Here is a 25972-nt window from a genome sequence, read left to right as displayed (position 1 = left end):
CATTTCATCATGATTTTTTTTTGTCCCCGCCCCACCACCCAACATCCGCCCTCCCCCCATTACTGGTTAATGTCCAAACAGACAAAGCACAATAACAAAAGTAAACAGACATATACAAAGTGAAAAATAAAAAACTAAGCCCACATCACGACATATCCCCTGTTGAAGACCACTACAAATAGGAAATATTTTCACGATTTTTCAAAAATAGCAGATATACGAGCTCATAGCGCGGCACTCGGTGCCACGCTATGAGCTTGTATATCTGCTATTTTTGAATAGCCAAAGAAATCTAAAATGACACAGATGCGTTCCAGGTCTTAATGGGTTAAGTGCATTTACTCAAGCACTGTGCTTAAGTACAATTTTGAGGAATTTCTACCTTAGTGGAGTATCTCCAGTTTTCAGTACTTTTACTTCTACTCTACTACATCTCAGAGGCAAATATTGTACTTTTACTCCACTACAATTATTTGAAAACTTCAGTTAGTAGTTACTTTGTAGATTTTGATTATTATTGCAAGACATACATCAACCTGATATCATTTCAGCCATTTGAAATTAGCCGATCTACAAGCTCACAAATGCTTTGCGATGTGACTCATTGTGAGCTTGCATATCGTCTAATTTCAAAAGATTTGCATGTTTTTGAAAACTTGTGAAATAGGACATTCTGCATAATAAGTACATTCTAGTTTTGGTATTTTAAGTACATTTTGATACCAATGCTCTTGTGCTTTTACTCAAGTACATTTTTAATTCCGGACTTTTACTTGTAACACAGTATTTCTACATTGCAGAATTAATACTTTTACTGAAGTAAAGAATAGTGAATACTTTTTTTCACAACTGGAAACATGTTCCTAGGACTTTTTTTTGTGTTTTCCTTTTTTAGTGTTTTCTGTACTTCTGTTTTCTGTTTACATTTCTAATGTAATAACGTATTCAATCAATCAATCAATCAGATTTCACTAATCTCTATACATCATCATTATGGCCATTTCACTAACTTGAATGGATGGCTATCAACAATTTAATTCATCTATGTAAATATCATTCCTTCGGTTATTAAATGTCTGACCTTAAGTCCAAGTAATCCTGTTTTATACCGTTTGTTTGTCCTTATTTGGACATGAGGAGTAGGCTGAGATACTGTAGCTTTAGTGAATGGTAGTAGGGAGCCCTCTTGTGGCCTTAAGATGTAATATCAAAATAGAAAGATATTTGGCAGTATCTAATAGACCAATTATTTGTTTACTAACATTGAGACTGGATGCACAGGTGATTGTTTCACGCAATCAATTCTCAACCTGTTGTTTCGGGGTGCACTGGTTTCAGCACACCTCAACCCCCTCTTGTGTGTTGGCTAGTGAGGCGCGCGTCCTAGCGAGACCTGACAGAATGGGTTTCATTGCGCGCATACTGGTTGCACGCATACTGGTTCTTATCAGTGTGACGTCGTCTGTTAAGGGGTCTATAGGCTCTATTAACAGCAGCCATACGAAGACATTCACAGGTGTTACCAATGATACTAATGAAGGCTCTGTTCCATTCTGGTCAAACAGAGTCAGGGTGCTGATATTGTGCATGTTGGCTCACTGGAAACACTCTGTTACACCAGTGGGTCTACAGTTGGGGTCCAGGGACCCTCATGGGCTTCCATATGGCCCCTTACAGGTGTGTAACTCTGAGAGTGTACAAATGGAACCAAAAAATGGACCCTTAAGGGTCCACACTCTCAGAGTTATGGGGGTCGTGGAAACCACTGTGCTACACTAAATGGAACAGAGCCTTCATTAGTATCATTGGTAACACCTGTGAAGGAAGTGATAATAGGGCTGCTGTGCATAGAGCCTATTTTGCTCCAGTGTTAAAAAACAATGCACATTGAAAAATATGTTTTAATCAGGGGTCTCGGACGTTTTTCAGGCCAAGGGACCCCTTCGCTGAGAGAGAGATGAAGCTAGGGACCCCCTACCCCCCACACTACATTATTGAATACGATTTTGTTGTAGATTTTGTCTGTGGATTTCATAAAATACACATAGCGTGAGTATTTTCAGACTTGAACTCTCGATACTTAGTAATCTCGAACCGTTGGTTCTGTACTTGGTCTACTCTTTTTTTCCCATCTACACCAAGTCTCTTTGGCGAAAATAGCCAATCTACAAGTTGTGACTGTTTAAGACCTGGAACGCATCTGTGTCACTTTAGATTTCTTTGTCTATTCAAAAATAGCAGATATACAAGCTCATAGCGCGGCACCGAGTGCCACGCTATGAGCTTGTAGATCTGCTATTTTTTTTTTTTTTTTTTTTTAAATGGTAGCATTTAGAAAACATTTTAAAGAATTGCCTCAGGTCTTAATGGGTTAAGGGCTTAATTTAATTTGTTAGTTCGAGGCAGGGTGAGCCTGGGTGTTCTTTTTTTTAATATAAATAAATACATGAATACATTTCATAATGTCTATCTTTCATTAAAATGATTTTTGTCTGTTTTTTTTGCGTTTTTAATTATCAGATACGCAAGTGTTGTGAGCTTGTCCGAACGCCACCAAACATAAAATGACTTGCCTTTTAGTTCTACTGGAGCTCTTTTCCCACCCGTCCCGCCCTAAACATTTTAGTCTAGTTTTTATGTGTCGCCGAATGTTTTTTCGTCATAGTTTTTAGTCAACGAAATTATAACACAGACTATGTTTTTGGTCTCCTTGCAGTTGGACAGCAGCCTGTACATGAAGAGCAGTAATCCAGAGTTGAGTCATGCCGTTTTCAAGTTCAGACGGCAGCACAGCGAGGATGTTAGCTGCCTCCGACGAGGAAGCCTGGGCGGCGCACTTACAGGTACGGACTCGCACACTTCCTACAAAGGAGTGCACACATTGTCATCGTTAAACCCATTAAAATCGTGTCATTTTGGATATACTTTGGCCATTCAAAAATAGCAGATCTACAAGCTCATGAGCTTCTAGATCTGCTAATTTTGAAAAATCTTTAAAATTTGTGCAAATCTTTGAATACATATATTTTTTAAATCTAACATTGTTAACTCAAATCTTTGCTCCAGGGGGGTCCCTGGAACAAAATATTTTGAGATGGGGGTCCTCGGCCAAATGCATAGCATTTTCGAGGTCCTTGACATGAAAACTTTTGAGAACCACTGACATAAAAACATAGGTTTATTAGAAAACTGTTTGGAATTAGAAGACATTTGTAGAATTGGCCTCGGGTCTTAACTCATTCACTGCCTGAATTATTTCTGGCCGCGTTTGCCCACTGCCAAGATTTTTCATTGAAAAAAAAAAGTACCGGTACTCAGGAGCCGAGATATAGATTTTTTAAGTTTTAAGTTAACAAGGAAGTGGATGGGAGTCTAGATCTTCTAAAAATCATATCTCCTTGGTCTTTGGGTCAGATTAAAAAAACAAAAAATGTAAAAAAAAAAGATATATATTTTTTCAAAAGTCGTTTTAGTCGTTCTAGGCAGGCATGGCTTATGGGACAGAAGTCGTTCTAGGCAGGGAATGAGTTAATTGGGTTAAGTGTTTTCAGGCATCTGTAGGATGAATGTACACCAGTGTTGATTTTGACAGCAAATTTTGATTTAATTTTAGTCATAGTCTTTTGAATAAAATTCCGTTTAGTTTTAGTCATATTTTAGTCATCTGAAATGTTCTAGTTTTTGTCTAGTTTCAGTCGCATAAATATCGTATGATTATAGTCGACTAAATCTACAGTTGATTTAGTCGACTAAAATGTGTTTTGCCGGTGCCTTGATGGCGCCGTAATGGCTGATTTTACACTTGGTTGCGTGCTGAAAATAGCCGATCTACAAGCTCACAACGCGTCGCAGCGCGACGCATTGTGAGCTTGTAGATCGGCTATTTTCAGAGCACAACAATCGAGCGCAACCAAACATAAAATGTCTTGTCTTTTAGTTCTACTGGATCTCTTCCCCACTAGTCCCTCTCTAACATTTTGGTCTAGTTTATATTTGTTGACGAAATTGTCACTATATGTAGTCTTAGTTTTAGTTGTCGCAGCTTGGTTTTTATTTAGTTTGTACCATTTTCCGTCATAGTTTTAGTCGATGAAATCAACACTGATGTACAGATGAATATGAACAAATAACACATTGACTTATTCGAAGTCAGAACAGGGTATGGTGTAATATTATTGTTGTTAGGATACGGTGGGCTCTGCACAGGAAGCTAATTAATCTCGGTTGGGGAAGGAAGGACCACAGTTTTCCTCCCTCACTTCCTGTTTTCAGTCCTATTATGAGTGTTTTACTGTAAGGCGTAGGTTGTGCTGTCACAATTTGTGTTTTACTGTACGGTCTAGGTCAGGGGTCTTCAACAGGGGGCCCGGGACCCCTAGGGGGTCCTCTGAGTTACTACAGGCGGGCCGCCAAATCTTTTGTTATAGGGACCGCTTTTTCATTTACATTATCCACTTGAACCTTAGTATCCGTATTATGGGGGGAACATTATCTTAAAATAGCAGATCTACAACATCAGGCGCATTGTGAGCTTGTAGATCGGCTATTTTTGGTGAATATATTTGGTGTGGGGGGAGAGCAGACCAAGTACAGAGCCAAAGGTTGGGTTTACAAAGTATTGAGTGTTTAAGTGGATGAATATCTGAAAGAATGAAAGATGAACGAAAAAAACAAAACAAAAAAACGTAACACTGATGATAATGCTGTGAGCTATCTATGAAATAAATGAAAAAAATATCTGCAAAATGAATCTGCAACACAATTGTATACAATATGTAGTGGGGGTCCCTGCTTCATCTCTCTCTCTCTCAGCTAAGAGGTCCATGGCCTGACTAACGTTGAAGACCCCCGCTCTAGGTTGTACGGTACATATCGAGAGTGACACTCATCTGTTAATTGGTTTACATGTGCTTTTGTCCTAATTAGCCTGTGGTTCCTGACCTCACAGGGTTAACGTTAAAGGCTTTCACCTTCATGCATATGAACAGAGCAGACAGCTGGGTTTAGCTTTCACTGCAAAACTACTTTACAACCTGGAATTCAATTATTTTGCATCATCGTTTCCTTGTTGAGAAATATTCACATATTTTCAAATATTAAAATAGCGGTAACAGCTGATGTACAAGCTTACACTTGCTATTTCTGCCTTTTTTTGGTAAATGATATAATGATTAAGTATGTCAGTAATTTCTTTGTAATATATTTAAGGTTGCTTGTCATATCTGACCTGTGCAACTTTTTATTACGAAGGCTCAAGCCTGAAAGGCAAACGGAAATACAAAAAATGTTCATATGTTCCAATGTTCAATGCCTAAAAACACTTACTAGTTGTGTGACAATTAATCATCGTCAACTTAAATGTTGTGTTCTAATGGTGACAGCCCTAGTCATTATTGCCAAACATTTTTTTAAATAATTTTGTCTGCTATAGAAGGCACGAAGGGAGCTGATTGGCCGTTCTTCGTGTCAATCAATCAAATCACTTTTTTTTTGTTTTTGTTTAGGGCAGTGGTTCTCAAAGTGGGGTCTGGGGACCCCCAGGGGTCCTTGGGGGTGGTTTCCAGGGGGTCCCCAACTTAATCAGTTAATAGCGTCGCAACCATTTTAACCACTTTATCCATATTTTATGCTTTTGCTTTTCAAAAATGTACATCTGCAATTTTTGAAAAATCTCTTTCCCCGACAGGAAAGTACCTGCTTCCGTACGCCGGGCAGCAGCAGACGTGGCAGCCGTCCTCCTCCTCCGAGATGTCGAACCTCCGCGCCATGTCACAGACGCTCGGGAAGTCTGCCCCCTCCCTCATCTTCAACCAGGTAAATACTTCCTGTTTGCTCCCCCCCCCCCCCCCCCCCCCCCTCCCTCCCTTACCTTCAAGCAGGTACATACGCTGCTTCCTGACCTGTCAGAATGCATAAGCCTTATCCTCAGGTGTGTGTGTGTGTACTCTTCAGAACAACAAGTACACACTTCTGTCTTTGCGTGTGGAGGTACGAGGATTACAAATGATTCTCTGTGATTTTCAGACTATGGGATGGTGTTGTTGGAAATGATATGAGATAACGGCGTCATCATAACACACAGCTCTTGCTTAGAATGTAGATTGTAAATTATGTAGAATGTAAATTGTAGAACAGTGGTTTGTCAAAGTGGGCTCCCGGGACTCCCTTTAGAGGGTTCCAAATGGACCTTTACAGGTCTGTAACTTACGGGTCCATTTGGTTCCATTTGTACACTCTCAAGAGTTATGGGAGTCCTTGAAATGAAGCAGTTTGAGAACCACTGTGCTACACTAAATGGAACAGAGCCTTCATTAGTGTCATTGGTAACACCTGTGAGTTATGGTGTTGTTGGAACAAAAAGCTGAATTTGTTTTCTGACCACTGGAGGGCGCCGATGTATTTCTGGTGGGTGTTTGGAAGTACAGTAGAAGGTAGCTTACATCACTGTTTTTCATGTCAAGGACCCCCCCCCCAAATTGATATGTAATTTGGCCATGGACCCCCATGTGAGAATATTTTGTGCCAGGGACCTCCAGAAGAGAGGATTCGTGCTAAGAAAAAAAAAAAGATTATTCAACAATTTTCAAACATTTTCGATGTTTTTTCTGAAATGTTTAAACAATAGCAGATCTACAAGCTTGCACATTGGCTAGTTTCAGCGTGCGACAATGTAGTACGCATCTGTGAAGCAGGGCGTTGCTGAAAAAGAGCGTTTGGGTTCAGTAAACACTGACCTGGATAAATATAAAGGTTAATGATTAAATAAAAATAGAGCGGACATTAGTTCTTAGAGGGCTGCCGGCCAGAGAGGTGTATTCTGAGCGCTGACTCCATCTAAAGATAGGGAAACCTCCGGAACGACCGACCCCTAGAGCCAAGTGGCTCTCAATCGTTTTCATGTCAAGGACCCCCTCAAAGTAACATGTATATGGCCCGCGGACCCCTATCTGAAAGGATTTTGGTCCAGGCACCCCCATATATACTGGTTTGTGTTGTTAAACTGTTTTAAATAATATTCCAAAAATGTCCCAAGATTTTTTTAAAAAGCTTATAGATCGGCTATTATCAATAGCTAATTTTGAAGCTACATTATCTCATTTTCTTGAACCCCCTCAAAGACCCCTGGGGGTCCCCGGACCCCACTTTGAGACTCCACTGAACTAGTCAACACATTCCTGTGACTATTAGTCGACTGCAAATGTCTTTAGTCAAGGACGGCCCTAATGCGGTAGCTGCAGTATTATGTGCATAATGGTGTCTGTGTCTGTGTGTGTGTGTGTGTGTGTGTGTGTGTGTGTGTGTGTGTGTGTGATACTGTACTTGTGATGAAATGTCCCCACAAGTATAATATAATGTGAGAAATAGACGTGTGAAGACCATTTTCTTGGTCTTCACGGAAAAAAAACATGTTTTATGGTTGAACAAATATGTTTGGAGATGCTATTTTACGCTTGCGATTAAAAACGGCTAAATTGATTACAAATGGCTTTCGTAAAATCAAATGTTGATGTCCTCAAAGGTATAGTAATACAAACGTGTGTGTGTGTGTGTGTGTGTGTGTGTGTGTGTCTTGTCAGTCCAAATCTTTTGTATCCATCTGGTTTTGCCGTTATTCTATGGTACAATAGACGCTACAGTACTGCCCACAGCTTTCTTTTAAAGAGGCGGTGAATCATTCGCCCTTGAGAAAACCCTGAAGTAGACCCAACTGTGATTGTTTTTCTTTTTTTAAACGTTCGCCAGGGGACCAATTTCTTCTCCACTGTACAGTTTTTTTAGATTTTGTCAGATAGAAAACGGTGGTCGTGGTGATTGTATCCTGGTATACGTACTGTAGGCTTAACGGTTCTGGAAAAATTAGTGAGTTATATCGACTAGAGATGTACCGATTTGTGTACCGTTTTTCTTTTTTTCTTACAGATTCCGATACAACTTGTGTATCGTTCGATAGCGAGTATCGATCCGATACCAGTGTGTAATAAAAAACAAAAATTAGAACAGTGGTTGTTAAAGTGGGGTCCCGGGACCTCCTTTAGGGGGTTCCAAAGGTCTGTAACTTTGAGAGTGTACAAATGGAACCAAATGTTTTTTATTTGTACACTCTCAAGAGTATAATGGGAGTCCTTGAAATGAAGCAGTTTGAGAACCACTGTGCTACACTAAATGGAACAGAGCCTTCGTTACTGTCATTGGTAACACCTTTGAGTTAAATAATATATTGAAATAATACTGTAAACAGTACAGTAAGAGTATACAAGGATCAACTGAAGCATTCAAAAAACATTACTGTAAATGAAATATCATACATGTGATACATGATTACGTGGTATCGGAGTGGCATAGACTGGCATACTCGCCGATACCAGCATTTTAATATCGACCAATCCCGAGCTGAGAGGAATACAGATTCTCTACAGTATGTTTTAACCAGCGGTGGACAGTAACCAGAGTGTATTTACTTGAGTATTGCACTTAAATTAGTTGAGTCTCCGTACTTTACTTGAGTATTTGTATTTGTGGATACTTATGACTTTCACTCCACTACATTTCAAAGACAAATATTCTATGTTTGACTCCTGTAGCATATGCTTAGTGTGAACAAAGCAAAAGCTTAATATGATATAGGACCAGTATACTGCAGACAGTGGTAGGTGAAAAGTGGAGGAATTGAATTATATTGATGGCAACATTAAATCAAATAGGCTGGAGACAGGATTGAAACTACATTTCTAGGAAGGGAACACGTACTGTGCATTACGACTTAATCACTTAAAGAAGTAGTTCACCCAAAAAATGACTTATTTCCTATCAATTACACACCCCATGGCTTAATAGGAATGCGACAAAAACAAAAACAATGTACATTTTTGGGGTGAACTACTCCTTTAAGCCCGTTCTTTTAAAAATAGTGAAAATATCAGATGATATTTAATACAGCGATGCATTGATATGAGAAAGGAAAATGTATTTTGCACTTTGGCGTAGGTGTTATTTTAAAAACATGCGCTTTTGCATACTCACATAGCAATTACTCCAGTAATTTAACTCGAGTACAAATTTGACAGAGCAACTTTCTCTCTGTAGTCGACTCACATTTGAGCAAGAGTATGTGGTACCTTGTCCACCTACTTATTTATTACATTTTTAGAAAGCCATTTCACGAAAGGGGGGCAGCCGTTGGTTATGTCCACTTGGGGGACCTTGGCATGGAATAGTTTGGTATAGCCCCATGCTCTGAGCCATTGATACCAGAGTTGTCTTGTTAAAATGTTTCCAAAACATTTACAATTTTGCAAAAAAAGCTTTCGAGACTTGTTATAGCCGATCTACAAGTTCACAACGCGACTCTTTGAGAACTTGTATACTGCCTATTTTCATTTTTATTCCGATTCTACAAATGTCTTCTAAATCCCAACAGTTTTCTGAAAAACATATGTTTCTACATCAGTGGTGCTCAAACTTTTTCATGTCAAGGACCCCTAAAATGATATGTATTTGGCCGTGGACCCCCATCTAAAACAAAATTGTTCCAGGGACCCCCAGAAGCAAAGATTTGAGTTACAAATGTTCGCTTTAAAACAATATATATTCAAAGATTTGCACACATTTTCAAAAATGTTCAAAAACAGCAGATCTACAAGCTCGTAGCGCGGCACTCGGTGCTATGAGCTTGTATATCTGCTTTTTTTGAATAGCCAAAGTGTAAAATAATGCTTTTTAGCTCAAATGAAAATGTGACACAGATGCTTCTTCAGGTCTTAATGGGTTAACTCATTTTTCCCCCACTTTGAGAACCACTGTTACGACATTCAGCCTTTTTCCCTCCCAAAAAGTCCGGGGGTCCCCTTTGCAACACGTTCTATGCACCCTGAAAAGTCCTGGGGGTCCCACAACCCCTCTCCTCTCTCTCCTCTCTTTGTGGGGTTCACTTTAATGTATTCAGCCTTTCCTTTTCATCCTTTTACATCAACATCCTCCCATACTACTAGTATCAACAACAAGCCACTGTTTACTATCACTCACTTACGTAACTCTTGGCCGTCAGTATTTAGGCTGAACATGTAAATAAAAGGCAAGTTTGTACCAACTATGTGTGGAATAGTAACTTGCGACGCGTTGATTAATTGAATACACGGGACCACAATGGCAACAAGCCCCCTAGACCTTTTTAACAATTATTGTGAAATCGTACCTCTGTACTATTCTCAAACGGTTAATAAAATATTCATATCAATCAATCATCAAAATGTGAGCTTGTAGCTTGTAAAAAATGAATTGACTTTTAAATGATTGCAAAACTCACATCATTTCCTAACAAAACCAAAGGATAAGAATTGCAAATCTAAAATCCCCCCCGGGTAACTTGTGTGTGTGTGTGTGTGTGAGTGTGGGAGAGAGATTTGGAGCTCTTCAGCCAGAGAGGGGCCCCAGGAAGCAGGTGAAATCGGAACGCTTGAGGAGGAAAAACAAAAATCCCCTAAAATTTGGTTTATACAGTTTATTCATCATTTACATTTCTTATCTATTTGTTCATCTTATTCGTCCAAATTCCTCTGCTACCACTGGACCGTGTGCAAAACAGCCATAACATCAATTACTTTATTTGTCTTTTGCAATGACTGTTTTATTAAAAAGTTAATTGACAAGCTCTTGTAGATACACATACCGTTATTGTTTGTCTTTTTCGTCCACCTTCGTACGTGTCGGGCCGTGCCCCCGCGGTCTCGCCGCTCTCTCCGTCTCGAGCGTGGAGCGTTTCTCCACCCCTGACGCTCTTTGACAGAAAAATCAATTGTTCTCCTTCAGGCCCGACGTGGCGATAAGACCGTCATAATCCTTGTGTCTGTGGCTTTTGAGCAGAGAGGACACCAATGTCCTCTAACTCAACAAGGTTGTGTCGGCGCATCGTTTGAGCCACAAACATGCTTTTATTTGTAGAGATGTATTTTTAAAGGTAGTGTAAGCAGTGGTTTAAAGTAATGAATTATATTTACTCAAGTACTGTACTTTTTTTTTTTTTTTTTTTACAATTTTGAGATATTTACTTTACTTGAGTGTTTCAAATTTCCAATACTTTGACTTCGACTCCACTACATCTCAGAGGGGAATATTGTACTTTTACTCCACTACAATTATTTGAAAACTTTAGTTGCTAGTTACTTTGTAGACTTTGATTATTATTACAAAACATAACCACTTCAGCCCTATACATTTCGGCCACTTGAAAATAGCCGATCTACAAGCTCACAATGCGTCGTGATGCGACGCATTGTGAGCTTGTAGATCTGCTTTTTTCAAAGAAAACTTGAAATGGGACATTTTGCATAATGAGCGCATTTACTTTTGGTACTTTAAGTACATTTTGACGCATTTTACTCGAGTAAATTTAGAATTCCGGACGTTTACTTATTCCGTACGTGAATACCTTTTCCACCACTGAGTGTAAGTGATATTTTTTGTTAAAAGCTTAAAGCACTATATTCTGATAGTGCTATTGAGTGTCTATTCAGTAACAGGCGTCTCCCTGTCTCTCCAGCTCTTTGATAAACAGATAATACATTTACATGGACCCATTTGGTTCCATTTGTACACTCACATAGTTACAGACCTTTTTAAGGGTCCATTTGGACCCCTGGTTGTCCCCGGACCCTACGTTTAGAACCAGTGGTATAGAGTAGGGGGGGGGGGGGGGCAATTATGGACCCTGTGGGACCTCAGTCAGTGAAGTTCATAGGGTTTGAAGTGGTAGTGGAATACTGTTGGTGTTAATTAAATGGATTTGGTTTTAGGCAATAAACCATTTGACTTGTAAAGATGAATATATAATATCCTAATAAATATGAATTATTATGCTAATTGTTCACCACATGGAAAGTCAGAAAAATATCCTATTTCCTAAAGTTTCCTATTATTTACGTTCAATAGCTAACTTATTGTTGTCATTATCCCTTATTAGAAATATATTATTTGTTTAATATTTCTATACTTGTACGACCGTTATGCATGTTTACATTCTGATGGGCTTAGCTGTCCGAGTCAATAATGTTTTAATGACCTTGTACTGAATCCCGGAAATCAGAAGTCACCAGAGAGAGTCACAGAGTCTATATTATCATATCATAAATCATTTGATGTTGACATTGTATACAGAGGCAGAGGGGCTGAGAGATGTAAACGAAACATGCTACCCTTAAAGTAAAGTAACCCACCGTAGAGTATCCACAGGTTGCTTCTTGCCCTGATAAAGCAAGGCATACCCCTCAAAGATGTCCGCTGCTACCAAAAGACACTTGTTGACGCCCCCTTCAGGATTTTTGGCACGCTCTATAGGAGGTTCTAAATGGACCCCTTACAGGTCTGTAACTCTGAGTACAAATGGAACCAAATGGACCCGCGGTCCTTGTAGCGGACCCGGCTGGCCATTAAAGGGTGAAGATTTTTTTAATACACAATAATATATCAACAAATTGCACCATGACATGTACATGTTTCACATCGTTGGATGAGATTTTGTCCACAGTTCCATGCTGCATTGATGTTTATGCCGTCCTTAATCCTCGACCACCAGAATGGAACACAACCCTAATTAGCATCATTGGTAACACCTGTGAAGTTTGCCAGTTTGCCAGTTTTGTTGTACTGCTGCCATCTTCAGCCTCGTACTGGGCGTCAGCACCAGGTGAATGTCATTCTAATCAGTGCCAACACTTTAAGGCTGAGTTCCTGTAGGCAGGAAACCCTTCAAAATAAGTCACGGAGACCTGACGTTTGGACAGGAAACCCTTCAAAATAACAATAATAAGGACAACACATTGTGACTGTGGAAAACCCCACTGCGTCTGCGGGTCCGTTACAGTCCTTGAAATTAAAACTTTAAGAACCACTGGCATTGTAATTGTGTGGCAGACGTGAAGTCCACATACCATACCGTCACCAGTGGTGGAAAATAACTATGTACATTTACTTAAGTACTGTACCTAAGTAAAATGTTGAGGTATTTGTACTTTATTTGAGTATTTCCAATACTTTTACTTCTACTCCACTACATCGCAGAGGAAAATATTGTACTTTTACTCCACTACAATTATTTGAAAACTTTAGTTACTTATAAGATATAAATTATGGTATTATGAAACATACATTAACCACTTTAGCCCTAGGCTATTTTCAAACATTTTAGCACTTTTACTTTTGTTACTTTAAGAACATTTTGATGCCAATACTTTTATGCTTTTACTCAAGTACATTTTTAATTCTGGACTTGTACTTGTAACAGAGTTTTTCAGTACTTTTTCCCACCACTGGTCCGTCACAGTATAGTTCTAGTCTTTGGTATAGAATTAAGCAATATTACACAAGAGGGTGTGCTTTACCGTCATTATTGGCACGCCAGTGATGCGGTCAGGAACGAGGCGCAGCCGAGTTCCGCCAGCATCACTGAAGTGCCGGTCTTAATGGGTTAAGAGTGTCTGCTAAATGCCTAATTGTAGGTTTGAGTAGTGGTTCTCAAACGTTTTAATTTCATATCCAAATTGATATGTATTTGGCCACGGACCCCCCCCCCCCATCTCTAAATGTTTTTTTTTCAGTTATAAGTTAAACAAGGAGTGGATGGAGCTGCAAATCTTCAGATAATGATATCTTGGGTTCTTTTCGTTTTTTTCATGAAAAAAACAACAACACGTTAATGGCACTCAATGAGTTAACTCATTCAGTGCCATACCTATTTCAAGCTTGTTGATCCCTATGCCGTAATTTTGCTATTATCTTACCTTTTCAAGTGGTCACAGAGTGTTTGTCTTCTGTGTGATTGATTTCCTGATGGTTGCTAATCACTGAGGTGATTCAGGTGTGGTTTCACAAATGTCAACGAGGTCATTGTGACCTCGTTGACATTTGTTGTTTGATGTTTGAAAGTGGCATGTCTCACTCAGAAATGCATAGTTTTTCACAGGAAAAGTGTAATTTTTTTCTGTTTATTTTTTAACAAAAAAAATATTTAGGAGACGTCAAAAGACGTCATTGGCACTCAGGGCACACTGAAAACAGCCGTCAAAACACGTCATTGGCACTCAATGAGTTAAGACCTGAGGCCGATTCTACAAATGCCTTTTAAATCAGTAGTTCTCACACGTTCAAGATTTTTCAAACATCTTAAATGGCGAGTGACGCGCAATGGTAGTCATGGCTGCCAGTTCCCACCTGATGTCATGCGGGAGTTCCGACTGCTCCAGATCGAACCGAATAACCGCTTGCTTGCATAACGTCTTCATACTAGGACTCAAGTCCAAGATGAATAGGTCACGGGGTGGGCTCTTGTTTCCTCCAAAGAGGAAAGCACGATCTCCCACCATGCAACAGCACATACTACTATGCGTCGATTTGGGGAGTTTACCCTTGGGAGTAACCTTCTTCCATGAGGAGGTATCGGGATTGAATATCCACAGATCATTCAAGCTCTGGGTAATGAACTCGCCACCAAGTATGTACAGCTCTCCTTTGTAGGCAAAGGCTGAATGAGCCCAGCGTCCTTCTGGAAGGACGCTGTGGTCCTCCATCCAGAAGGACCACAGCGTCTTCCAGAAGGAAGCTGTGCTCAGCCAGTGGTTGGTCTCTGTGTCAAACACTCTGATGTTGTTGCTGTAGCCCCCGTTCCTAAAGCCCCCAAATACAAACATCTTTGTCCCGATGATGGTGGCAGAGTGACCTAATGAATTAGCTGGTGGAGTTCCTCCGGTGTTAATTAAGGACCAGAACATTGTGGTCGTGTCCAACTTGTAGATGTCATTAGTGCATCTACTCAGCTGGATCCATCCTCCATGTATATACATGACCTTCCCCGAGACACAGGCTGAGTGGTTGCACCTCACCTCTGGAACAGTCCCAGAAACCCTGGGTTTGGACCATCTGTGGGTGTCCACATCAAATGCAAAAAGCACATTGCAGTAAGGATATCCTCCCCAGATGTAGACGGTATGTTCTATCAGCACAGCTGTGTGGCTGTGACGCCAGGAGGGGACCTCAGGGGGGTGTTCTCTTCCAGCTGTTACTAGGGGTAACTTCGTCCAGCGTAAAGACACTGTGCTGAAAACCTTCACATCAATATGGGCCCCTCCTCCTCCAAAGGCGTACAGCTTGTCCTCCACTGCAACAGCAGTACAATAGACTCCGTACGGTACATTCAGATGCACCGTCCAGCAGAGCATTTCTCACAGCGTAGATCACGTTGGATTTGTGAAGTCTTTGCTCTGTAAAATAATAGTCACTTAAGCTTTTTGGTTCCGATTCAAATCCACACAGCCCATGGGTTGGTTTTGCCAGTCAAGGGAGGCTGATTACTGTTGATCTCCCCCTCAAAATACTTCTTATTTAATTCCCCTGCGCTACACAGCAGTCACAACTAAGTTTCAAGAGTTGTTACAGGCAGCTACTTTCATTGTTAAAGGTTGCTGAATGCCGTTTAATGTATTTGACGATTTATTATAAAGGACATGGTTTTGATGACATTGTGATTGTCGTTGAGTGATGTCATCACGTAGAATAACCAATGACGTTACTCCAACTGACTGCCAACAGGGCATTTCATTATAGGAGGGAATGTATTGTTTAAAAAAATGGCCAAAACTAATAGTTGTCTTGTGAGCTTGTAGATCGCCTATTACTGATTTATAAAACAGGATTTATAAACCATGTCTAAAGGTCACACTTCAGTTAAAAGGAAACTAAATATGATCAAACTATTAGTGCCAGTGGCCTATAATAATATAGGTCTCAAAGTTGCAGGGTCCGGGGACCCATTTTTTTGAGAATGGCCAATGCGTCACATCTCGACATGTTGTGAGCTTTATTATGTGATTTTTTTTCCCAACTCACCTCTCGGCCCTCACATCTAGAGGTCGGGCCGCCAATGCCAATCCGACCAATATGTCTGAGTCATAGTATTGGGGGCTTCAGAGTACCCGTTGTACCCAGCTCTCTGTGTCCCTTTTATGCCCATATATGGAGATATCTGTATCTGTCAGTCCTTGTCCCTTTGATGCCCATATATGGAGATTGCTGAAGTCATCAGTATATGCCCATATGGATCGGCGCCGGTGGTTCTGGACAACTGGATATCCGAACTATTCGGCGGCGGGCACCGCACTCCCTCTAGTCCTTGCCGCAGCACACGCCGAGTCGGCCCCATATATGCATATGACCATTATTAAATTTACTATTCTGACTTTTGATGCCATTTATATTGCATATAAATTGTATTACATTTATACATTTATGCATATAGAGTTCCTGTAGGCAGGAAACCCTTCAAAATAAGTCATGGAGACCTGACGTTTGGACAGGAAACCCTTCAAAATAACAATAATAAGGACAACTCATTGTGACCGTGGAAAACCCCACTGCGTCTGCGGGTCCGTTACAGTCCTTGACATTAAAACTTTAAGAACCACTGGCATTGTAATTGTGTGGCAGACGTGAAGTCCACATACCATACCGTCACCAGTGGTGGAAAATAACTAAGTACATTTACTTAAGTACTGTACCTAAGTAAAATGTTGAGGTATTTGTACTTTATTTGAGTATTTCCAATACTTTTACTTCTACTCCACTACATCTCAGAGGCAAATATTGTACTTTCACTCCACTACAATTATTTGAAAACTTGAGTTACTTTTCAGATATAAATTATGGTATTATGAAACATACATTAACCACTTTAGCCCTAGGCTATTTGAAAATAGCCGATCTACAAGCTCACAACGCGGCGCATCGCGACGCGTTGTGAGCTGGTAGATCGGCTATTTTCAAACATTTTAGCACTTTTACTTTTGTTACTTTAAGAACATTTTGATGCCAATACTTTTATACTTTTACTCAAGTACATTTTTAATTCTGGACTTGTACTTGTAACAGAGTTTTTGAGTACTTTTTCCCACCACTGGTCCGTCACAGTATAGTTCTAGTCTTTGGTATAGAATAGCATTTCGCGCTCACTTCATGGCTGGGTGCCATCTACACACAAAGGTGGCCCCACACTGTGCAAATCTGATTTGTTTACTGAAAGACTTAGCGAACCGTAGGCAGGCTTTGGGCTTATGTGCTGTATGATGACTTTGTTTCAGCTTACTTTACATTGCAGGGGCAGTTCCACCTGTTGAATGAGAACAACAGTCCTTCCCTCGAGCAGTGGGTCCCCCAAATGATTTGTGCTTAATGTGCAACATTGTTTTCTCACTCAATAGTCAACAAACCAACGTAATAGTATACAGTAAGTGTATACAGGGCATCTGCGCTTTACTAAAGTGACAATTTAACACATGGGGTGCCAGGTTTTTTAACCATTTTTGAGGAGCCGAGATACAGGCTTTTGAAGTCATAAGTTAACCAGGAAGTGGATTGGAGTCTAAATCTTCGGAAAATTATATCTCCTGGTGCTGTGAAGGAAAAAAAATAAAAAAAATAGAAAATGGTTGAAAGGGCACTCCATGGTTGTATTCCCAAAACCGTATATATACGGTTTTGGCACCCCTTAAGTACCTTTTAACTATTTAACTGGCAGAGTATTATATACAACTACATAAGGCTCAGACTGCCAGAGATTTTCTTACCTTTTGAAGTAGTCACAGAATATTTATCTCCAGTATGATGGATCCCCTGATGGTTGCTAATCACGGTGGGTTTTCACTGTGCTTCCGCGAACAAAAAAAATGTCAGCGCGACCTCCCGTTCGCTTGTTCTACGCCGTTAAAAATATCATGTTTCGGCCAAAAACATTAAAAAAAAACTGCAACACAGGAGCCGAGATACAGGATTTTTAAGTAATAATTTAACCAGGAAGTGAATGGAGCAGTACATGTTTGGATTACGTTATCTCCTGGTTCTGTGTGGAGAAAAAAAAAAAAAAACTTGTTGGCAGTGTGGGCCTTGGCAGAATAGGCTCTATGCACAGCAGCCATATTGGGAATGAATTGGGCCCCTTCCTTAGTTCCTTCACAGATGTTACCAATGATACTAATTAAGGCTCTGTTCCATTTAGTGTGGCATAGTGGTTGTCTTATTTTCAAGGACCCCCATAACTCAGAGTTACACACCCACCATAAGGGGCCATTTGGGAACCAAAATGAAGTGTTTCTAGTGAGCCAACATGCGCGATATCAGCACCCTGACCAGAATGGAACAGAGCCTTCATTAGTATCATTGTTAACACCTGTGAAGGAAGTAAGAAGAGGCCCAATTTCTTTCCAATATGGCTGCTGTGCATACATAGAGCCTATTCGACGAGTTAACTCGTCCATGGCAGTCAATGAGTGAAATACCTCTAAAATAAAAATAAGACCATTACTGTGTCAAAAGTAATCAACAAACTATACTATAAGCATTGGCCAAATTGTCAGACATTAACTAAGAAAGAGGCATACATTGTGTTGAGCATAGATCGGCTATTTTCACTATTTATCTGTGGAACCGAGTCAAACTAAATGTAATGCCTCAACTCCTACAAGTCCAAGTGGGGGTACCCAGTTCAAATAGGATTATTTTGGGGGGGTTTGTGGCCTGAAACGTTTGGGAACCACGGCTATAGAGCAGTGGTCATTTGAAAAGATATGCCAGGGACCCCCATAAGAGAAGATTTTTACGGCTCTAGCAGTGATTCTCAACCATTTTAATTTCAAGGACCCCTAGTTTGACATGCATTAGGCTATTTAATGGCATTTCTATCTCTGGGACCCCAATTTATGTTGTAAAATCTATGTTAATTTAACTCTGAGTGTGTACAAATGGAACCAAATGGACCCCGACGGGTCCATTTGGTTCCATTTGTACACACTCAGAGTTAGAGACCCATAAGGGTCCATTCCTAACGATCCATCATTTAGCTGGGGACCCCCTGGAACTCCCTCAAGGACCCCTGGGGGTCCTCGAACCTCACTTTGAGAACCACTGCTACAGAGGACATAATATAGCTTCTCATCCTCTCATTCACACTTCAAAGTGAAGGTTCTTTTCACTGAGCAGTGAAGCGAAGTCATTTTAATGTAATACAAAGTTATTCTCACAGGAATATAACTCATTCACACTGCGAGGGGGGGAGAGAGAGAGCGAGAGAGGCAGTGCTGAAGTATGTTACGTTTATGCAGTGTTGTAAAGTAACTAAGTGTGTACTCAAGTACTGTACTTAAGTACAATTTTGAGGTATGTTTTGCTTTACTGGAGTATTTCCAATTCTCAGTACTTTTACTTCTACTCCACTACAGCTCAGAGGCAAATATTGTACTTTTACTCCACTACAATTATTTGAAAACTTTAGTAACTAGTCACTTTGCAATTATTAATTATTATATTAACAAACATTAACCACTTTAGCCCTATTTTAATGCCCGTGCATAAGGTGGCCAAACGCCCTGCAACTAACCTATCGTTCAAGCAGCTTTTGAAGCTATAGACGTCATTCTGGTCCACGCTTGCTAACTGAAATCGTCGAGCTCGGCTGCAGATTAGCAGTGAGGGGCTGGATTACTTAATATTCACCCAGCGCTGCCTGCCACACTGAATGGAAATGAACACCAGGCCAGGGAGAGAGAGAGAGAGAGGGAGAGAGAGAGAGAGAGAGAGAGAGAGAGAGGGGAGTTGGAGGGTGCAGAGAAGGCCGCCGAGAGGCAAAGAGGAAACCCACTGAAGCAAGAGTGTGAAATTGTAGGATGGAATTTGGCGGCCGTGTTATTTTTGAAAACAACTTTTCTAAATGCTAATGTGGTGGGGGTGAGTGAGAGGTCACTGTCTGATGGGGGGTGGGAACAAAACACAATCCTGCTGATTTCCAAGGTGACAGAATGAGTTGTAATCGATACAATGTGAAATCCTGAGTTATTCACTTAAAGGAGCACTTCACCCATTTTGGGTGTCTTTATCGACTCGTTCCTCGCTAATGCTCATTTCCCGACGGCACCTAACGTTGGCCCCCTTTTCCCTCCAAAAGAACTTTGGTTCGAGAGCTGGTTCTGTTGTAGATTCTTGGAACCTCGGTGCTTTCACGGAACTGGCCCGCAAACCGGCCCCGCGTTTCCACCAGTTTTAAGCAGAACCATTGCAATAGGCTCCATGCACATCTGCCGTATTGGAAAGAAATTGGGCCTCTTCCTTACTTCCAGTGATGCTATGCTCATTTGAGAAGTGGTTGCTCTCTATTTTAATGACGTGACGCGCACGTCGCTTAACACCTACAGTACAGGTCACACAATGGACAATTGATATGCATATAGGCTAATTCCTATGTTAATGTACCTGGCGTGAGTCGGGAGCCTTTGTAAACTTTTGATGAAGTGTGAATTTAAAGTAGTTTTAAATCTATGCGTGTGCCTGGGCGTCCCCCTGGCCAAATAAGTGGTTGCTCGGCGTGCAACCCCGTCCACTGAGCATTGCACCCCTGCTTACTTCCTTCACAGGTGTTACCAATGACACCAATGAAGGCTCTGTTCCATTTAGTGTAGCGCAGTGGTTCTCAAACTGCTTAACCCATTGAGACCTGCATCTGTGTCATTTTTTGATTTGAGCTAAAAAGCATTATTTTACACTTTGGCTATTTTTGAAAAATCGTGAAAAGTGGTGCAAATCTTTGATATGTTGTTTAAAGCAAACATTTTTTACTCAAATCTTTGCGTTTGGGGGGTCCCTGGAACAAAACATTTTGAGATGGGGGGTCCGCGTTCAAACACATATCACTTTTGGGGTCCTTGACATGAAAAAGATGGAGCACCACTGATACAGAAACATACGTTTTTTTAAGAATACTGTTGGGATTTAGGAGACATGTGGAATCGGCTAAAGGCCTCAATGGGTTAACACATTCACCGCCATTGACGGAGGTCTCCGTCTTTTCAAAAACCATAGGAATGACGGATGTGACGTCATCCCAAACAACGTCACTTCCGCCCACTCCTATATTAGGATTTGTAGAAAAACACATCTAGCTCGGATTAATTCTTTTTTTTGGGTGAAAAGGAGCCATTTTCAACGGGCGATAGCAACACAATGGGCGGTTGCGGTTTGCACCGGTGGAAAGACGAGACCCTCCCCCACCCTCCCAGACACTCTTTGTTTACATCCGCGTGCACGTCGTGGCTTCCGCGGCTCTCTCAAAGATCGTCAAAACAAGCTAAAAAAACGCCAGCACCAGCGGATGAATTAATTAAATAATACCTGGCAGTTGAATGTGTTCATTTCAAGGACTCCCATAACTCTTGAGAGTTTACAAACGGAACCAAGTGGACCCTCAATGGGTCCGTTTGGTTCCGTTTGTACACTCTCAGTGTTACACACCCGTAAGGGGGCCATTTGGAACCCCCTGAAGAAACCACGAGGGTCCCTGGACCACACTTTGAGAACCAGTGGTGTAACAGAGTGTTTCCAGTGAGCCCAACATGCACAATATCAGCACCCTGACTCTGTTTGACCAGAATGGAACACAACCTTAATTAGCATCATTGGTAACACCTGTGAAGGAAGCGAGGAAGCGACCCAATTTCTTTCCAATACGGTTGCTGTGCATAGAGCATATATACTAATTAGACAGCGCAGCGCGTTTGGTGCCACTGTTTACAGGACGTATCAAAGCTGCATCCGTTTGGACGCTCACATAATATAGCTGTAGTTATATTTCGAGTGCTCAATGTGAAAGGCGCTTGTAGACCTGTTTTACATTAAGAAGAGGTCCTTCACTTGCTCTTAGTGCTGCCCCAGTGCCTACCGTTATATTGTGTCCTGTTGCTCACCACTATCATTGAGCACTGTTGTACATCGTCGCTGTCGGGCAGAAACCTCATATCTCCGTATTTTTTCCCCATACATTTATGCCCTACTTCGCCATACAACAATGTCGCTTGTAGATCTTTTTAGAATATTTGTTAAAAAAGGAAGGGTTTTGGACATACAAGGTTTCCTAGACCGGGGGGGCTCTTGTCTTTGTCCTGAATGACAATTAAATGTAATGAGTCATTAATGACATCATCAACGCTGCAGATGGACACACTCTTTAACAGGAAGTGGAAGTTCATTGTTACACAGGTTGAGGCAGAACAATGCTGTCTGTATGCAGGATATGTACATGCCACGCACGCATACACACACACACACACACACACACACACACACACACACATACACGCACGCACACACACACACACACACACACACACACACACACACACACACACACACACACACACACACACACACACACACACACACACACACGCATACAAACACACACGGAGGATAACTGAAAACCCCAGAGAAATGAGTCTTGGGGGCCCCTGTTGACCCCCAGCACGCGCACACACACACACACACACACACACACACACACACACACACACACACACACACACACACACACACACACACACACACACACACACACACACACACACACACACACACACACACACACACACACACACACACACACTCGCTGCGCTGAATTAGAAGTGCCGTTTTTATCCTTCCTGGCTGTCCTTGCCCTTTCTCTTGCCCCTCTCTCTCTCTCTATTTTTCCCTCTTCCTCTCTCTGTCTCGCCCTCTCTCACCCCCCACCACTCTCTCTCACCCTCTCCCCCTCTTTCTCTCTCTCTTTCTCCCTCCTCTCTCACACCCTCTCCCTCTTGTCTTATCTTTCTGTCTCTCCCTCTATCTCTCTCGCTCTTCCTCTCTTTCTCTCCCCCTCTCTCTCTCTCTCTGTCCTGAAGTAGCAGGGGAGTGTAATCAGAGGAAGGTGGTCAGCTGACCTCATACCCTCCAATCACATCAGTTTGTGGTGGAAGCATTTAGCAGCTGCTAAGATCACATTTAATCTGATGGGTGGGAGTAACTAAGAACATTTGCTCGAGTACTATTACTTAAAGTACAATGCCGAGGTACTTTACTTGAATGTTTACACGTTTTTGATACCTAATACTTTACTCCACTAGTTCTCAGAAGCAAATCTGATTTGACCGCTTTCGTTACCAATTACTTTACGGATTTAGCTTAGACTTAGACCTGGAACGCATCTGTGTCACTCTAGAATTCTTTAGCTATTCAAAAATAGCAGATCTACAAGCTCATAGCGCGGCACCGAGTGCCGCGCTATGAGCTTGTAGATCTGCTGTTTTTGAAAAATCGTGAAAAAATACTTTTTACATTATTTTTGAAAAACTGTTAGAATTTAGATTTTTTTAAAGAATTTTCCTCAGGTCTTAAAGGGTTAAAACATACTTTAACCACTTCAGCGAGGAGGGGGGGGGGGTAGAGGAGACGAGACGAGACTGGGATAGATGAGGGGAGTGGAGTGGAGGAGGGGAGAGGGGAATTGAGGGGAGTGGGGGAGAGGAGTTTAGTGAGTGAGGGAGTGGGGGAGAGGAGAGGAGAGGAGGAGAGGTGAGGGGAGAGGAGAGAGGAATAGAGAGGAGAGGAAGGAAGGAGAGGGGAATAGAGGGAAGGAGAGGGGAATAGAGGGGAGGGGAGAGGGGAAAGGAGGGGAGTGGCGAGGGGAGTCTCTACCCCAGACACACGGCACAGTGCAGCATGGCTGTGCTCGACGCCGGCAAGAAAGCATGTTCCTAGCGTGTGCCTGCTGGGTGTCATGGACCAGTCCAGCATTCTGAGGAGGCGAGGGCTACAGGTAAAAAAAAAACCCGACTAAAAAAAACACGTTTTCCATGCGGAGCGGAGAGAGAGAGAGAGAGAGAGAGAGAGCTAGTTTGTATGCATGTGCTGTTTGCAGGGGGGGGCTTGTGGACTGTCTGCCAACGAGCACAACACTGCTACGAGTTTTGAGAACCTTTAGTACCAAGACCCGCCGATGGATTTTTTTTTTGACTCTGTTGCCGTTAACCCTTTAAGACCGGGAAGGCATCTGTGTCGTTTTAAGATTTTTTTTTTTGGCTGTTCAAAAATAGCAGATATACAAGCAATATTTGTAGTGTGGAAATCCTTGAATATATTTTTTAAGCGAACATTTTGACTCAAATCTTTGCTTCTGGGGATTCTACAAATGCCTTCTAAATCCTAACTGTTTTTTTAAATAGCTTGATGCTAAAAATAATTGCTATAATATCAGTGGTTCTCAAACTTTTTCAATGTCAAATTGAAAAAATATATAAAAAATATTTGTATTTGGCTGCAGACCCCCATCTCAAAATGTGTTGTTCCAGGGACCCTCAGAAAAAAAAAAAAGAAAAAAAAAAAAAAAATATATATATATATATATATAGATATAGATATATATATTCAAAGATTTGCACAAATTGTCAAGATTTTTCAAAAATAGCAGATCTGCTATTTTTTAATAGCCAAATCAATCTAAAAATGTCACGGATGCGTTCCCGGTCTTAATGCGTTAAGTGTTCCGAATCCAGAATCAACTTTTTTATCGTCACATCTCAGGCTTACAGGTTGGACAGGAGTGGGTGACATTTTTTTCTTCATGCGAGGTGGTCTGTCGTGTTGTCGTTGGCAGGAAAGGGAAGTCAAATAGAAAACAAAACAAGGTGAACAAGATTAAAAAACAAGTCAGATTTTCATATATTATTAGAGATAAATTACATTATAATACGAGCAGTTTCGGGTATTTCAGATATCCATGAGAATGGCAGCGGTATCAGCATTAACTTAACGTGGCTTTGCTGTTTTGGGCAGAAACCTTGTATCTTCATATTTCCACTTTCATTTTAGATTTCTTTGGCTATTTTTTTTAAATCGTGAAAATGGGTGCAAATCTTTGAATATATATATTTGTATTTTTTTAAGCGACCAAAATCCGCGGCCAAAATAGGTCCTTGACATGAAACAAGTTTGAGAACCACTGATATTATATAGCAACAGCAATTTAGAAGACACTTGTAGAATCCCCAGACGCAAAGATTTGAGTTAAAATGTTTGCTTAAAGCAATATATAGCCTATTTATTCAAAGATTTGCACACATTTTCACAATTTTTCAAAAATAGGCAAAGACATCTTAAAAAATGACAGATGCTTTCCCGGTCTTAAAGGGTTAACAACCTTCTTTGTCATACCACAGTCGGTGTCACGCACAAATACGCAGAAACAGCCGAGCTGCCTGCTCGCAACGCCTCGCGGCGCGAGCTTGCAGATCTGCTTTTTTTCTTTTATTTGAAGAAAAACATAAATTAAGTGAAAGTGAAAGCAGTTAAGTGTGGGTTTTATCAATATTGAACCAAAATGAAAAGTATTCGCAAGAGCCTTGTGACTAAATAATAACTACATTGGATCCATTGGAACGCAGGTTATTTTTTCTCCCTCCCGTTTCCTGAAAAGTAACTGTTTTAAGGACATAGGAGCTTTCGTCTTGACAGTGCAGCGCAGTGTGGTTCCGTTGTGTTGAGCGCGCACGAGGCTCATGCGTAAAGAATTGTCACCTCTCCAGTTGAACCGTGTCGGGCAGTTTTATCAATGTGATACATAGTGGTGGATAGTGTTAGTAACTTAAACCCATTAAGACCGGGAACGCATCTGTGTCATTTTTAGATTTCTTTGGCTATTCAAAAATGGCAGATCTACAAGCTCATAGCGCAGAGCAATGAGCTTGTAGATCTGCTATTTTTGAAAAATCGTGAAAATATTGTGCAAATCTTTGAATATGTATTTTTTTAAAGCAAACATTTGTAACTGAAATCTTTGCTTTTGGCGGATTCTACAAAATGTCTTCTAAATCCTAACAGTGTTTTTGAAAATGTATCTGGTCGTGGATCCCCATCTCAAAATATTTTGTTCCAGGGACCCCCAGATGTTGTTACAGAGTTAAAAATGTTCCTTAAAAAAAAATACAAATTCAAAGATTTGCTCGAATTTTCCACGATTTTCAAAAGAAATAGCCAAATAAATCTTAAAAAATGACACGGATGCGTTCCCGGTCTTAATGGGTTAATGTGATAGGTTTTCATTCCCTGTGTAAGACAAGTCTGTTTTGAATGAAACGTC

At 40.9% G+C, this 25972-nt stretch overlaps 1 protein-coding gene across 2 annotated transcripts in view; it reads left to right on the top strand.

Moving 5' to 3' along the window:
• Positions 1-25972, top strand: part of mast4 (microtubule associated serine/threonine kinase family member 4) — a 191674-nt gene that overhangs the window by 46539 nt on the left and 119163 nt on the right. The window contains exons 3-4 of one of the 2 annotated variants that reach the window (XM_084047845.1): positions 2717-2843; positions 5687-5814. In XM_084047845.1, the coding sequence (XP_083903971.1) occupies positions 2717-2843; positions 5687-5814 (255 nt within the window). Of the gene's footprint in view, positions 1-2716; positions 2844-5686; positions 5815-23548; positions 23654-25972 lie in introns of those variants that run through there. The other variant, XM_084047846.1, reaches the window with a different exon arrangement.

This window comes from Gymnoscopelus microlampas (assembly GCF_963454915.1).
Source record: "Gymnoscopelus microlampas genome assembly, chromosome: 21".
In the NCBI taxonomy this organism is placed as follows: domain Eukaryota; kingdom Metazoa; phylum Chordata; class Actinopteri; order Myctophiformes; family Myctophidae; genus Gymnoscopelus; species Gymnoscopelus microlampas.
The sequence above is the reverse complement of the archived record's forward strand: the minus strand, read 5'-3'. Positions and strand labels throughout refer to the sequence as shown.